Raw genomic sequence first — 15,501 nt, forward strand, 5'->3', positions numbered from 1 at the left:
TGGCCAATCAGCGTACACCTCGCTTTTCAGACCGATGAGCTTTGTAAAAATCGACACGTTTCAGAAAGGCGGGGCATAGAGGAGAAACAATAATGTACAGTATGTGGAAAATAATGTGTTTTTTGAACCTTAAACCGCATAAACACATTTCATTACACCAAATACACAAAACAATGTCCTTTTTAGAAGCATCATATGACCCCTTTAATTTGTGTTGTGAAGATGAGCAAAGGTCTTACAGATTTAGAATGACATGACGGTGAGTAATTAATGACAGAATTTTCATTTTTGGGTGAACTATCCCTTTAAGCAAAAGGTGAAAAAGTACTGTCTCAAGCATCTCCTACAAAATTCTAGAGTGTCTTTCAAATGATTTAATAGCATGAACCTCATCAACTTCATCAAATCCTACAACTGATTGTTTCTCAAAAGCACTTGTTGCATTCAATTGGTACCCAAACACAACACTTCTTTCTGGTGGACTGATGAAAACCTATGTGCCCTGATTCCTAGAAATTGCTAGAACTGTCGATTTCAGCCGAATCTTGCTGGTTTCTGTGCAATATGCTTCATGCAGTCTAAGGATGGTCTGTTGGCCAACCGTGGCCATGCCGTATGAGGCTTGAGACTAGTTTCTCTCTAAATGTCTCTCTTTGTCTCCATTACAGTGGCGCCCTTTCCTGCCAGGACTCAAGTATGAGGTCATCGATTCCGCGTACATCTCCTTGTACACAGGTAACCCTCCCTCTCTTACAAACTCCACCAATTTCAAAACTAACCAGCACTGACTAGCCATCGTACTGCCGCCATGCCATCATGGTTTGAATGGCTTGATGACATGATAGTTTGAACTTTAGTTTTTTATGTTATTCTCCGAGGTGCTTGAAAGGTTTCGGTGTGAACTGTTTATGAAACAGACCGTGCCTCTGAGAGTTGTCAAGAAGGAAGAAAGTGGCTTTTTCAGGATCATTGAGATTGATGACAGTGACTCCTTCTGCCGGAGGCTGTTTCCAATCGCTGGTCTTTGTGCAGGGATTGATACAGTGTGTCCCATCGATCTTGAAATGACTAGATGTATTAGCTGCATTACACTTTAAAGTTGTTTTCCGTGCCCTAAAGTTGTATGCGCAAAGACTTTTAATAGCGTCCTACAGAGTTCGCTACAAAATTGGTGAGTTTAGTGGACGTAATTTGCTTTCAACACTTTTTGGTGCCAGTGCCCTGAGGTGAAGCAAAATTGAAAATGTGCTTAGAGCTGTTGTGACATAAAGAGAGAAAGGACACAGGAAAAAGAACAAGGTTATAAAGACTCTGTTGGATCTTGCGTGCTCTCAAAGGGAGATCAGGCATGGAGTGCTAACATCCATAGCTTGCATACTGTTGCTATAGTGATTATGCTGACCTTCACGGATAGCCTTTTGGAAGTGTCTTCAGTACAAATGCCATCTTGTAACACAATGGAGCTTATCTGTTTTCAAGCATTTCACAGCACACACACCCTGGCCTCATAGAGTTTACATTCAATTTGGAAAGAAGAATTACAAATGAAATCTCCATAAAATTTAAATTGGTTCTTCTAGAAAGCAATGACATTAACTAGGAAGCAAAGTAGAAGTATATTGCTTTTAAGTGTTCTCCTGAGAAAAAAGACCTGAATAATCAAACATATATTCTTGAATTTCCTAAGACATCTCCCCAATGTCTCAAACTTTGCTCAGATTTGCCAATGTCTACAATCAAAAGTCAGAGAGCTCAGTATGAACTATTCATCCATTCTCCAAACCAGTGGTTCCCAACCACTTTCCTTCAGTACCCCAAATCTGCACATTTTGCATGTCTTATTTATCTGACACACCCATTTCAGGTCTTGGAGTTTCTGCTAATGAGCTGATGAGTTGAATCAGGAAGGATACATGCAAAATGTGCAGTGCTGGGCAGAACTCCAGAAACGTGGTTGGGAACCACTGCTCCAAACCATTTGTCCTATGTACGGTGGTGATCAAAATTAGAGAACAACCTATAATTTCCTCCATTTTAAAGGTTACTGCTTAGTCCTATTTGAAGTTATCCCAACAGGAGTAGAAGGGCAGTTTTTAAGTATATTTCATACATTTATTGTATTCTGAAGCACAGTATAAAACACTTAAATGAGATATTTGAAAAAGAACTCTGATCAAAATTAGAGAACACTGATACAGATATAAGTTATTGGCGTTAATCTGGCACCTGGTGCTAATTTTCTTAATTATATTACAAACCCTTTTTAACTGGCAGCATTCCTCCAATTTCCACTGGGATTGTTAGATGGCAGGCTGCTCTGAGGTGACTGAAACTCTGCGACAGGAGGTTGTCCAGATGAAGACCAAAGGGATGACCCTTTCAGCCATTGCAATAGAAGTTGGTCATTCCAAATCTGTGCTTTCTCAAATATTGCAGGTTTACAGTGACACTAATTCATTCAAGTCCCCCAAAATGGCTGGTTGTCCACGTAAGACAAATGCACGAGAAGACAGGATAATGTTGAGACACTCAATGGGGAATCGGTTCAGCACTGCAGCTGGAATTGCTAAGGATCTGTCTCAGAATGTTTAAGAGAATTTGGACTGAAAGCCCACTCTGCAGTGACCAAGCCTCTTATCAGCACAAATAATCAAAAGGCTAGACTCACCTTTGCTGAGGAGCATGTCGTGTGGAGAGATGAGAACTGGTCCAAAGTTCACTTTAGTGATGAGAGCAAGTTAAATTTATTTGGGTCTGAAGGGCAACATTTTGTTTGGCATAAAACTGAGTAAAAACTGAACCCTAAGTGCATAAAGAAGTAAGTGAAAAGTGGAGGAGGAAGTGTCATGGTTTGGGGGATGTTTTCTGCAGCAGGAGTTCGGACTTTTATACAGCTACATGGCAGGGGGAATGCAAATATTTATCAGAACCTCCTTCAGCAACATGCGGTACCTTCCCTGCAAGCATCTCCCAATCAGCCTGCAATTTTCATGCAAGACAATGCACCCGCCACACTGCAAAACAGGTAAAGCAGTTCCTTGAAGCTGAAAATACTGAAATAATGAAATGGCTGGCCCAGAGTCCTGATCTAAACCTGATCTGAAAATCTCTGGAAAATCCTTGGCAACAAAGTTATACCTAAGAAACCCACTACAGCTACCAAACTATGGAAGAGACTGGAAGAAGAATGGACCAAGATCACACCGGTGCAGTGTGAGAGACTAGTGACGTCCTGAGGCCGCAGATGTGCTGAAGTCATTTAAAGCAAGGGCCTCTACAGTTCCTACTAATTACAAACTCCCCAAGATTTTAGTTGTATTCTTTTTTTGTGCTACAGTGGTTACTGTTCTCTAATTTTGATCACTGATTTCCACAAAATAAAGGTTTTTGTTGAAATGGCTTGGCTATTTTGTCAAACATGTTAGTAGAACAGTGGTATACCTAGAGCAAATATTACTTCAAATTTTGACTGATGAAGATTAACAATATTCTTCTCTAATTTTGATCTCCACTGTAAGGTCGCAGGGAAGCTGGAGCCTATTCCAGTATCTCAGGCCAAAGGAATGGAAACGGATGGATGGCCAGTTCAATATGAACTAATTTATCATAAAAATAATTTAAGGCAAATTTATCTGAGCTATGCTAGCCACAATACTCTAAACTTAAAACACAATAGTCTCATTAGTGTCACTTTTTATTTATGCTTTGGAATTTTAAAAGAAAGGAAGGATGCTTAAAAGAAAGCTTGTGAGCTATAAAAGGCACCATCTGAGCAATAACATTTTCTCTTCAATGTTAAAACTTCCTATAAACTTTTAATGTAACAGTTCCTTTTCTTTTTACACATTTAGTTCTTCAGAGACACCGCTGTTGGAAGCAAAGGGTTGTGGTGAATGTGTCTCTAGGCAACACGACTGGTAAAAGCCATCAGTCCTCCTAAAAGAGTCAGAGTTATGCTTGAATGCCTTGTGTGAAAAATTGAGTTCTGACAAGGGCTTACTTGCATCAAGTGTCAAATACTATGAAATGAATTCCCTTCAGAATTGTGATTGTATTGTACATTGTACAAGGCTTATTATATGCAACATAATGAAGAATCCCATTCGCAATGACAGCAGGGTTTGATATGATTAGGGGGTAGACTGGGGCTGATAACCAAAGGGTTGTAGGTGTAAGACCCAGGAGACGTTTTGATGCATGAAAAATAACAATTATATCATCCCGCAAAATACAGCATGCCACCACTGGTTATTGTCAGTGCCACATTTGCATGTGTGAGAAATTTATATTTTGAACACCTTGTTCTGCTGTGGTGTGCTAAAATAGCCCAGGGCCTGAATGGAAAGTTCTTGTTTAGTACGTTAGTGGTATTGCAATGTTAAATACTTGAGTGTGTTCCCTTTCATTTTGGTTCTTGTTTGAGTTGAGCTGCTAGTATGTGAACTCCCTTTGAACGTAACACAGAGCTTAAGCACTTCACAGTGTTCGTCTCACACACATTAAAGTGCAGAGTGTGACAACAGCCACCTCTGCTCTCTCTTGGGTTTCAAGCACACATCAAAGCCTGTTTCATCTGCGTGGAGGGGCTCTGGTGGTCCTCGTCGTTTGAAGGGTGGCACCTTCATTTGTCACCCAGACATTCTGGTGTATCTGATGTGGAGTGACCCACATATTAGCAAGGCACTGACATTGAGCTTAAACAGACAGACAGTCTGCACATAGGCATAGGCAAATCTTGTCAAAGGAGTCCTGAATGGTTGCCAAGGTGATTGTTAGGGTGTTCTCCAAGGGCGCTAGGATGTTGATAAGCAGTTGCAAGGGGGTTCTGGGTGTTTACTAGGGCATGGTTAGGCAGTTGCTAGGGTGGTGGTAAGTTGTTGCTAGAGTGTTATGGGTGGTTGCTTGGACATTGCTAAATGATTGTTCGGGTGTTCTGGGTGGCTGCTATGGGTGTTGATAGGCAGTTGCCAGTGTGTCTTGAGTGACTGCTAGGGTGTTGTCGGAATGTTGTTAGGGAGTTATGGGTGGTTGTTATGGCATCACAGATCTAGATCTTTCCATGATGTTGTAATGCAGTTACTATGTTTTTTGGGGGCTAGCTAAGAAGTTACTAGGGTGTTGTTAGGTGGTACTATTGGTGTTTGCTAGGCCAAACGAAGTTGAAGTTGCTGTTGGGCGATTGTTAATGTGTACTACAGTTGAGGTCAAAAGTAGAAAGGGTTCAGAATCTGCAAAATGTTAATTATTTTACCATAATAAGAGGGATCATACAAAATGCATATTATTAATTATTTAGTGCTGACCTGAATAAGATATTTCACATAAAATATATATTACAGTCCACAACAGAAAATAATAGTTGAATTTATAAAAATGACCCTGTTCATAGGAAAATGATTCTTAATGTGTTGTTACCTGAAAGATCCAGAGCTGTTTTTTTTGTTGTTTTCTTTCTTCGTTTATTGATAGTTGTTCATGAGTCCCTTGTTTGTCCTGAACAGTTAAACTGCCTGCTGTTCTTCAGAAAAATCCTTCAGGTCCCACAAAGGTCAGGTCTTTGGTTTTCCAGCATTTTTGTGTATTTGAACCCTTTCCAACAATGACTGTGTGATTTTGAGACCCATCTTTTCACACTGAAGACAACTGAGGGACTCATGTGCAACTATTATAGAAGGTTCAAACGCTCACAGATGCTCCAGAAGGAAAAACCATGCATTAAGAGCCGTGGTTGAAATTAAAACTTTAATGGAGATGTATACATTTTTCTTATTTAGCCTAAATATCATATTTTTTTATTTACTACTGCTTTTCAGAGGCTACAGAAGATAGTTGCATGTTTCCCAGAAGACAAAATAAGTTAAATTTACCTTGATCTTCAAATTCAAAAAGTTTTCACCCTCGGCTCTTAATGCATGGTTTTTCCTTCTGGAGCATCAATGAGCGTTTGAACCTTCTGCAATAGTTGCATATGAGTCGCTCAATTGTATGGTGTTAGGTTGTTACTAGGGCATTGTGGGTAGTTTCTAGGGTGTTCTGGGTTGTTGAAGTTGCTGTTGGGCGATTTTTAATATGTGCACTAGGTAGTTTCTAGGACATCATTAGGCACTTGCTGTGGTTTTCTGGGGGTAACTAAGCAGTTAGGATGTTGTTAGATGGTTTATGTGGTGTTCTTGGTGGTTCCTATGGCACTGTTATGCAGTTTCTAGTTTTCTGGGGGTTGCTATGTATCAGAGGGCTGCTAGGCACTTATCAGGGTCTTCTGGGTGGTTGTTATGGCGTTAGGTGGTTAATAGGGTGTTGTGGGTGGTTCATAATGTGTTCTGGGTAGTTACTATGGCATGGCAGTTTTTTTTGGTGTGGGGGGGGATGGGGGTGCTAATCATAGGGTTAGTTGCGAGGGTGTTATGGGTGGTTTTTAGGTTGTTGTAATGCAATTGCTGTTGGGTGGGTGTTCTGGGAGGTTTCTATGGCATTGTTAGCTACTTGCTGTGGATTTCTGGGGGTAGCTAAGAATTTGGGGTGTTGTTAGATGGTTTTTAATGTTTTCCTCCAGCATTCAAGTGTTTCTAGGCACTTACCAGTGTGTTCTGGGTGTTTTATGGTGTTGCTGGGGTGTTATGAGTAGTGGTGTCAAAATTGAAAAAATAAAAATTGGTGTTGTGAAATTTTTAAAACGTCCATTTCCTGCTAACATTTGAGCGCTGCTGAGCCAATTCTTAAACATTGCTGATTATCATAGTCATATCTGTTGAGTGCGTGCCGTGAACACATTGGCCAGTCAGCAGTGTTTAAGAATCGGCTAAACGGTGCTCAAATTGTGGGGAAGTCGTGGCCTAATGGTTAGAGAGTCGGACTCGTATTCAAATGTTAGCGGGAAATGGACGTTTTTAAAACCGACTGGTATACCGAAGTCAGTACTTTTGACAACACTAGTTATGAGGGGTCTCTATGGTGTTTTAGGTGGTTGCTAAAGCATTGTTTGGAATTCAATAGGGTGTTCTTGGGTGTTGCTAAACAGTTGCCAGGGTGTTCTAGGAAATTGTTTACTGGCCCAAGTCAAAAAGCCCTTCCCTGATTCTTTGTGATATTCTGATTTCTAGATATAACTTGGTCCCCTAGTTTCATTAGAAATTCTTTGTGTTGTAAATTCTGCTTCATGTTGCCTTTTAAAGTCCTACTGTGTAATGCCTGTTCACAAACAATGGCTTCCCATCTCCATTAATAATTCTCCCTTCTTTTTTTGTGAAAGATGAGAGCAGTTTGAAGATGAACCATGTGGATCACATTCCTCAGACACTGGCCAGCCACGGGCCTGTCCCAGCAGAGACCCACACCCGCAGCCACCATGGCGCCGATATGCTGCAACCGGACCCCCGCGACACCTTCTTCAACAGTAAGCCTCTATCCGTCTGTTCAGGTCCCTTTTTATTTGATTCTTCTGTCTCTCTGTTGCTATTGGATCCACTGCAATCGTTTTTCCTCTTGTGTTCCGTAATGACAAATAATGTTTGGCAGGAGAATTTGATAATCTGCCTCTGGTAATATTAAACTGTCTTTCTCACAATACTCTCCATAGTTCCCATGATTGACCCCTCTCATCTTGAAAATGTGTTGCCCGCCTGTCTCTACTCGCCAACATATGTGGTCAAAGACTTCCCTATCGCTCGCTATCAAGGCCTACAGTTTGTAAGTCTAACAAACATATATTTCTGCACACATTTTGCCAAATAATACAACAGAAAATGCCTATTGAGTAACAATGCACTTGCACCTGTTGACGTATTGACTTGCTGCTGCAGTGTACTAAAACTTCCTGTGTGATTACTGCCCCCTTTTGGCTTACAAAAGTAATTGCAAATCAAAAGCACAAAAACAATTAAGATTAAGGTGAGAGCAATAATAAACAGGTACATTTACACAAAATATTATCAATTATCATCATTATATTATAGATTTTGTATTTTGTTTATCGCTGAAAATAACATTACATTTTCTGCATCAAATGAAGAAACAAACATTTGTTTTGACAAATCAGACTTCACAATGCTACATTTTTTCTATATCCTACAATGCAATGTGCTTGACATTACCTGCAAGCAATATCATTTTTTGATTTATTATATGTAATTTGAATACACAAAGTCAGTTTCCTGAGATGAAAACTCTATACCACTTGCCTAAATAAAAAGCAAGAATTATTCAGATGTTTATTGTTGCATACTTTCACATTATTTTTCAAAAGATTTGTAGGCAGCATGCAGTACAGTATATGCTAGACAATAGGCTTTTATCTAGTATTCACAGACATATTCTACTGATGCTACTGACATTTCAAGTGAATTATTGGGGTTGTCATGTCTGGTATTTTGCCTGCAGGTCTATCTTTCTTTTGTCTATCCCAATGACTTCACCCGCCTCACCCACATGGAAAGAGAAAACAAGTGCTTCTATAGAGAGTCACCCATCTATTTGGAGAAGTAAGCTTGTATATAGATTATAATGGCAATAAATATATTGAAATATATTATGAAACATAATGTGTACAGTAAGACCAGGGACATTTATCAAGAAAGTATTTTTTTTTTCTTCAACTCATAGAAGATTTCTTGAAATTAAATGGTACTCTGAATCGTTATGATCACTGAAACAGAGATGAATAAATACAGTTCTCTAAAACTCTGTATTTCTGTCTTTCATGGACTTGATCTTTTTCTCTCCATCTCTGTCTCTAACAGGTTTGGCTTCTATAAATACATGAAGATGGATGAGGAGGAAGATGACAGGCCATTCTTCTTCCCTAATCCTGATGGTGAGTTTTCATGTGTGTGATCAGTGATCCAGAAGAGGAATAACACTTTATTAGTGCATCGTTCCGTCACAAACTTCTTTATTAGAACATGGCAGATATATTCATCAGGAGATAATGGCCTTGGGTTTGAGCCAGAAAATAAATGAATTGCTGGAGTTGTGTTTATTTTCAAAGGGTTAAGGCCTGGTTACATCGACAACAACATGAAAATTACTGACGAAAGGTGTTTTCATAAGACAAACTACACGTTGTTTAGGTATCAACATTCTAAACTATAAAATCCTGGTAACATCCTATAAAATAACTGTAAAAACTATGATTTAAACAACTTTACAGTTCAAATAGTGCAAGTTTTGATAAAAACAACAAGTCTGAACAGGAACGGAAGATATACCGGCTGAATAAAAATACAAATTCACTCTCCAGTAGGTGGCGCTTATGGAAAGCAGAAATACAATAGCTAAGATATTTACCTTGTACACAAAGCAGCATTGCACTTATAAACACGATTTCATTAAACGTAACCCAGAGTTAAGATGAAAAGAAAATGCCATAAAAACTTTTCCGAAGACTGTCAGTTCCTGTCAGATATGTATTCATATACCCAGGCCCTGTCCACACGAACGCGATTCTTTTTAAAACCACAGCTTTTTCTACGCGGTTTGGCCATTCGTCCACACGCAAACGCAGCACCAGGTCACTGAAACCGAACATTTTTGAAAACTCCTGCCAGGGTGAAGATTTTCAAAAACTCTGGTTGCAGTGTTATCGTGTAGACTGTGAAACTGGAGTTTTTGGCTTGTGACGTCGGAGCCTGTGCTGTTATCTCCGCCTACTGGAAACTTTTTCAGGCTTCTGATTGGCCAACATGGCTTTACGGTTGAGATTATATCGCCACCTGTTGGTTTGGCATGCTCTTGACAGTGCTTCATAGCATGCGTTTGCGTTTTCATATGGACGGAGATTTTTTTTTTAAACGGAAGAAGGAAAAAATCAGTTTATAAAAAGACCCGTGTACGTGTGGACATGGCCCCATATAAATTCCTCATTTGTACAAATCACGTAAATGGCCTATTTCAGAGTCAGAACGGTGTGTTTTGCCAAAAGGCAACAAGTTTGCAGGTAAGGTATATTTCACAACGCCTATTGCAGGGTCACTCAAACATATTGCAATTCCACTAGGTGCCACTTGTAGAAGTTTCATACTACAGCTTTAAAGTCTTGATATGAATAGGCCTATAAGTTGCAAATATCCGAGAATTATTTTTCAAGGTCTCTTTGTGAGCTTGGCATCAAGTGGTGGAGTTACACTCATAGTGTTTGTTTTTGGTGTTCTGCTTTAGATTTTCTTGAAGAAGAAGAGGGGGCGGATCCAGAGGATGAAGCACAAGTTGTTGGCACCCAGTCAGCAAAGAAGACCGTCCAAACTAGCCAATCAAATCACACCTCAAGCCCCTCTGATAAACCTGTTCCCACAATGCTGGAGAAAAAAGAGGTAGAGCCGGACAACCCAACTTTTAGTAGAGAGCAAAGGCGCTTTTTCACGAGAGCAAGGCAGGTGGTTGGGTCTCAACCTCAAGAGACGGACCAAGACAATCTGGACCATCAGGCTAAGGTAGGGTTACCAAAAAGTGAGAGTGTGGTGCGAGGTCGTTCTCTCACTTGGGTTCAAAGAGACCGCCGGGACCTCAGAGAGGGTTGGTCTGAAGATCGTTCACCGAAAATAAGTAGATCAGCTTTGCTTTTCCCGCCAAAATCCTCATTGGTGGCCCTCAACAGTCGAGCCAAGCAAATTCTCAGCAGTCCTGCCCACACTGTTCCTTCCCCAGGTAACAACCACGCTCATGACAACAGCCACAATCCTGGAACCAGCCACACCAACAAGGAACGCAAGAAGGAGGACAACAAAATCTACGTCACAAGACCTCGCCCTGCTAAGGAGAAGCAAAGTCTCGTTTCACGCCAACCCAGAGAGGTCTTCCCTGGCGTTTTCCTGTACCAGAATGGCAAAACCACAAAGCTGGTGAACCTCAGTGCCAAACCAAAGCTCAGCAAAGGAGCTCTGCGTGCGTCCCAGTTATTTACACGGTCTCCTCTGCAAGAGAACAAGGTCTTTCCAGCGAGCCCCAACTTCAGCAAGCCAGCTGAAAATCCCATGCCCCCAAACAGAGCAGCAATCCCAAACCGCTTTGAGAGAAGGATACGAGGCGTCTGGGAAAAACACCAGCATCCCTTGAGGCCCATCACAACCGCTCGACCACCTCGTGTGCCCACCCCTCCGTCCGCTAACTCCTCTGAGAACGTGCTTTCGACTGAGCCTCTACGTGTCACTTCCTACTTGCACACCTCTGAGATTACAGAGTCTCAAAAGCAGCGGCCGGACACGGACCCAGAACCAGAGGAGGAAGGAGGCCTTTCGGAGTATAGCTATGAGGATGTGGAGCCTCGTCCCGGGTGGGCAGAGGAGGCCATTAATTGGCAGAGGACGTTTTCCGTTAATAGCATGGACTTTGAGGCATTGCGCTCTGACTGGAATGATCTTCGGTGCAACGTATCTGGAAACCTGCAGCTATCTGAGAGCGAAGTGGTGGACGTTCTTGCACAGTACATGGAGAAACTCAACGAACTTAATGGAGGGTGAGGCTGATATAGAAACCAATATTTTAGTTTCCGATATATCGGTAAAATCAGTATTTACACTTTATATATTTGTATTTATATCAATATTTATATTTAAAATGATTTTTCCGCTGTGTAACTCTACAGCCATTTGGCGATATAGAGACTTACACATTTAATTCACAATATATCGGTAAATATCGGTTTTCACACAGTGTTTGGGTTTTGGCATCTTTTTTTAAAATGCATTGTTACATTCCTTTGAGGTTTCTTTTTCCTGTCTGTCTAGTTAGCGATACAGATAATTACTATAATTACTGGAAAGTGGACACCTTACATTTTATGTATTTTTATTTATATTACTATTATAACTAAATTTATACACATTTCTTTTTTGTTGTTGTTCTGCTGAAAATAATTCTGAAAAACTTCTGAAAAAATTTAAAATAATTTAATTTGTTTTCAGTTTCTTTTTCCTCTCTTCAACTGCACAGCTTTTTAGCAATAAAGAGAATTACTGTAATTATTGTTGAAAATGGGCACCTTACCATTCATATACATTTAAAATTGCACTGGTGTGCATTTTCAAGTAATCGCACAACCACTCACTCCACCATGTAATCTTTTTTTTTTCCTCCCTCTTTCTCAGGATTTACACTCTCCTCCGCATTATAAATGTAGAAAAGCGGCGTGACTCTGCACGCGGTAACCGCTACCTAATAGAGCTGGAGCTAATGGAGAGAGGTCGTAAAGTGGTCCGTCTGTCTGAGTACATCTACATGCTGTTGCACCGTAGCCGGGTAGAAGACAGTCTGGAGAATATGGAAGGGGTCACAGCATCATCCCTCTCTTCCCCTGTCGCCAGCCCACATGCTCCACCCTCCCGCACACCTACCCGCGGGGCCCACGGCACCCCGCAGTGGGGCACAGTGTATGCCAAACCCCTGCTGTGCCAGCCAGTGATGCTGCAGTGGAAAAAGAATGTCATGGTGCATTTTGTGGTACCAGGTAAGTAATAAATATCTATCTATTTTTGTGAAACTATGTACCCAGATGGTCCACTTTCCTGCACAGTTTAGCTCTAACCAGTGTTGGGCTACTTTAACACTGTTGCTGCGGGTTGTTTTTCATGTCCGCGGGTTGAAGCAACCCAGATAATGTGATATTTAGCCCCTAAAATGTGAATTTTACCAGGGAAACCCTGCCAAAAAACGTGTATTTTACCCTCTGGAATGCGATTTTTACTGGGGGACCCCCCTCGAAACGCGATTGGGCTAGTTTTGAGTAGCAATTGGGTGAGTTTTGTTGTGAAAACCTGGCAACCCTGTCTCTAACCTTGTTCAAGCTCATTTGCTTGTAACTTTACTAGAAATTACTAGTAATCATGAATCATTTTATTAGCTTGTTCAGGTGTGTTTAATTAGGTTTGGAGCTAAACTCTGCAGGAAAGTGGACCTCGTGGGTCAGAGTTGAGAATCCCTGATGTAACTTAAATGTATCGCCAAAAATCCTGTGCTTGTGCTCTTTGTTTAAATGCCACCTTGTTTGAGAGACATTCATAAATTTTAAAGTGCAACTTAAGTGTCTAAATGCGTCTTGGGGCCACTATATTTTGAAATTCAAATCAAGGTGTGGACCTAGTTTGTTTTTCATGGTTGTTTCTCACTTTTTTTTCAATTTATTTTTGTGTAGCAGTGAATTTGAAAGGTTTTACATGGTGGGTTAATTTTGATTGGCAGATATGTGATGAAAAAATTTTCCTTGTCTGATCAGAAATTCCATTCGTGTATGTGGAATCTGTCACAACTAGCCTTAACAGTACAATACATTGCAGTTTGGATTTGTTTAGCAGAAACTCAAACTACAGGCAACCAGTTTACATAACACTCACTCGTAGAAGAAAAAAAAAGGTTGGTTTAATAGAACTCGATTAAAGGAATAGTTCACCCAAAAATGTAAATTTTGCTGAATATGTCCTTACGCTCAGGCTATCCAAGATGTAGATGAGTTTGTTTCTTTATCAGATTTGGACAAATGTAGCATTACATCACTTGCTCACCAATGGATCCTCTGCAGTGAATGGATGCCGTCAGATTGAGAGTCCAAACAGCTGATAAATACATCACAATAACAATCATTTACACAAGTTTATCATGTCATTAACACAATTCTATAAAACAAAATACATTTGGCTTAATAGGCCAACTGGGAAAAACGTCCACAGATGTAATAATGTTTATAAACTGAAATGAAGCTGTCAATACCTTGGGACTATAAATTAAATGTTTAAAATAAATTACATTTATAGAACAGCAGAATCATATATTTTTAAGACTATATCATATAAATATGAGTTTCTCATAGAGAGTCTCAAGTTGCAAGTTTTTTGCAAGTTATGCCCAAGTACATTTTCTGCTATGCAAATAAAAAAGCAAATCTTTGTTTTGATGTAGCTGACGTATGAATATTATGTGGTATTATTATAATGTATTTGTTGATTTGTTTCCTACAGTGAAGAATCAGGCGCGTTGGGTTCAGCAGTTCATTTCAGACATGGAGTTCCTGCACCGTGAGACCAAGGACAACAATTTCAACATCATCATCATGGACTTCCAGAGTGAAGACATGGACGTGGAGCAGGCTCTCAGAGAAAGCTCCGTTCCACGGTACGCCAACACATGCTTACATGCCACTTTGTTATTATATTCATTATATAGAAACTTGCAAATGTAGGTGTCAGGGATTCATCACAGTCACTGCAGTCACCAGCCAGGATAATCACCCGATCACAGTCACCTGAGTTCTGATCACCCGCACCTGCTGTCACCAATCAAGCCACACTACAAATACACACACATCACAGTCACTCACTGTCCGGTCTACTGTTCACTCCTATGGACTGTTCTGGACTCTCTATACGATATTCTCCTAGAAAGACTTACCTTCTGGTTCTCCCGCGATCCTCCAACGACTCCTTGGAAGCTGTTCCACGATCTCCCACGAAACCGGCATCAGACACTCACCCTCAGAACTCAGATAAGAACCCTGGAATCATTCACTCTGTTGACACTCACCTGCCTTAACCTAACCCGTTCCACTCATCCACCTCTTGTATCAATAAACCATCCTGTCTTTCACTTACCCGTTGTGTCGGGCCTTGCTTTATGACAGAAGACCAGACCAATACAAATACATCCATGGATCCTTGACCTCCCACACCCGCAGAAGTCCTGGAGGAGCTGGTAAACGCCCTCCGGGCTTCCCTGCTTCCTCCGACAACCCCCCAGTCTGCCTCTGTCAGTCCCATGGCCATGCCTGCTTCATACACGGGTGATGCAGCTGAGTGTGGCGGCTTCCTCCTGCAAGTGGCCTTGTTCATCGAGATGCAGCCGCAGAAATTTTCCACCGAACGCACTAAGGTAGCATTCCTGATATCACTTCTTAATGGAAGAGCGCTGCTGTGGGCTAAGGCCATATGGAACGCTAATAGTGTCATAATTAATTCATATGATACCTTCACTAACCATTTCAAAGAAGTCTTTGGCCACACTGCAGGAGTGCTTTCGGTGTCCGACCAGTTACTGCGGCTACGCCAAGGCACGTCATCCATTCACAACTACACACTGCGGTTCAGAACGCTGGCGGCGACTAGCGGGTGGAATGAGGTGGCCCTAATTAGCTCTTACCGGCAAGGATTGAATCCCCATGTACAAGCTCAAACTTACCCACTCCGCTCCCAGGATCTCACTCCGCACAAGTTACATCTACCCTCATCAAAAGCCCCGAACCTCGGGAGAAGGTTACGGTCCCGTCTGATTACTTGGCGTTCCAGGATGTCTTCAGTAAGCAGACAGCCACTCAGTTACCAACCACCTCATCGGCCATGGGACTGCGCCATTGATTTGCTGCCTGGAGCAAAACTCCCCAAGGGTAGAGTATACCCGTTGTCCATCCCAGAGCGCAAGGAGGCCTTGCTTTATGACAGTAGGTAGTTGATATCTTGCACTCTGACGTGCTAAACTTCTTCAAAAACTATTTTAAATAGCAATTTAATTGAGAGACTAAATTTTATA

At 41.2% G+C, this 15,501-nt stretch overlaps 1 protein-coding gene across 1 annotated transcript in view; it reads left to right on the forward strand.

Annotated features, from left to right (window-relative positions):
* Positions 1-15,501, forward strand: part of LOC107675269 (N-acetyl-beta-glucosaminyl-glycoprotein 4-beta-N-acetylgalactosaminyltransferase 1-like) — a 197,019-nt gene that overhangs the window by 174,846 nt on the left and 6,672 nt on the right. Inside the window, exons 9-16 of the mRNA XM_016469560.1 lie at positions 669-735; positions 7,250-7,393; positions 7,577-7,686; positions 8,377-8,477; positions 8,736-8,809; positions 10,153-11,446; positions 12,078-12,436; positions 13,941-14,094. Coding sequence (XP_016325046.1) covers positions 669-735; positions 7,250-7,393; positions 7,577-7,686; positions 8,377-8,477; positions 8,736-8,809; positions 10,153-11,446; positions 12,078-12,436; positions 13,941-14,094 — 2,303 coding nt within the window. The remainder of the gene's footprint in view (positions 1-668; positions 736-7,249; positions 7,394-7,576; positions 7,687-8,376; positions 8,478-8,735; positions 8,810-10,152; positions 11,447-12,077; positions 12,437-13,940; positions 14,095-15,501) is intronic.

This window comes from Sinocyclocheilus anshuiensis, unplaced genomic scaffold, assembly GCF_001515605.1.
Source record: "Sinocyclocheilus anshuiensis isolate Anshui unplaced genomic scaffold, SAMN03320099.WGS_v1.1 scaffold532, whole genome shotgun sequence".
NCBI classification, from domain to species: domain Eukaryota; kingdom Metazoa; phylum Chordata; class Actinopteri; order Cypriniformes; family Cyprinidae; genus Sinocyclocheilus; species Sinocyclocheilus anshuiensis.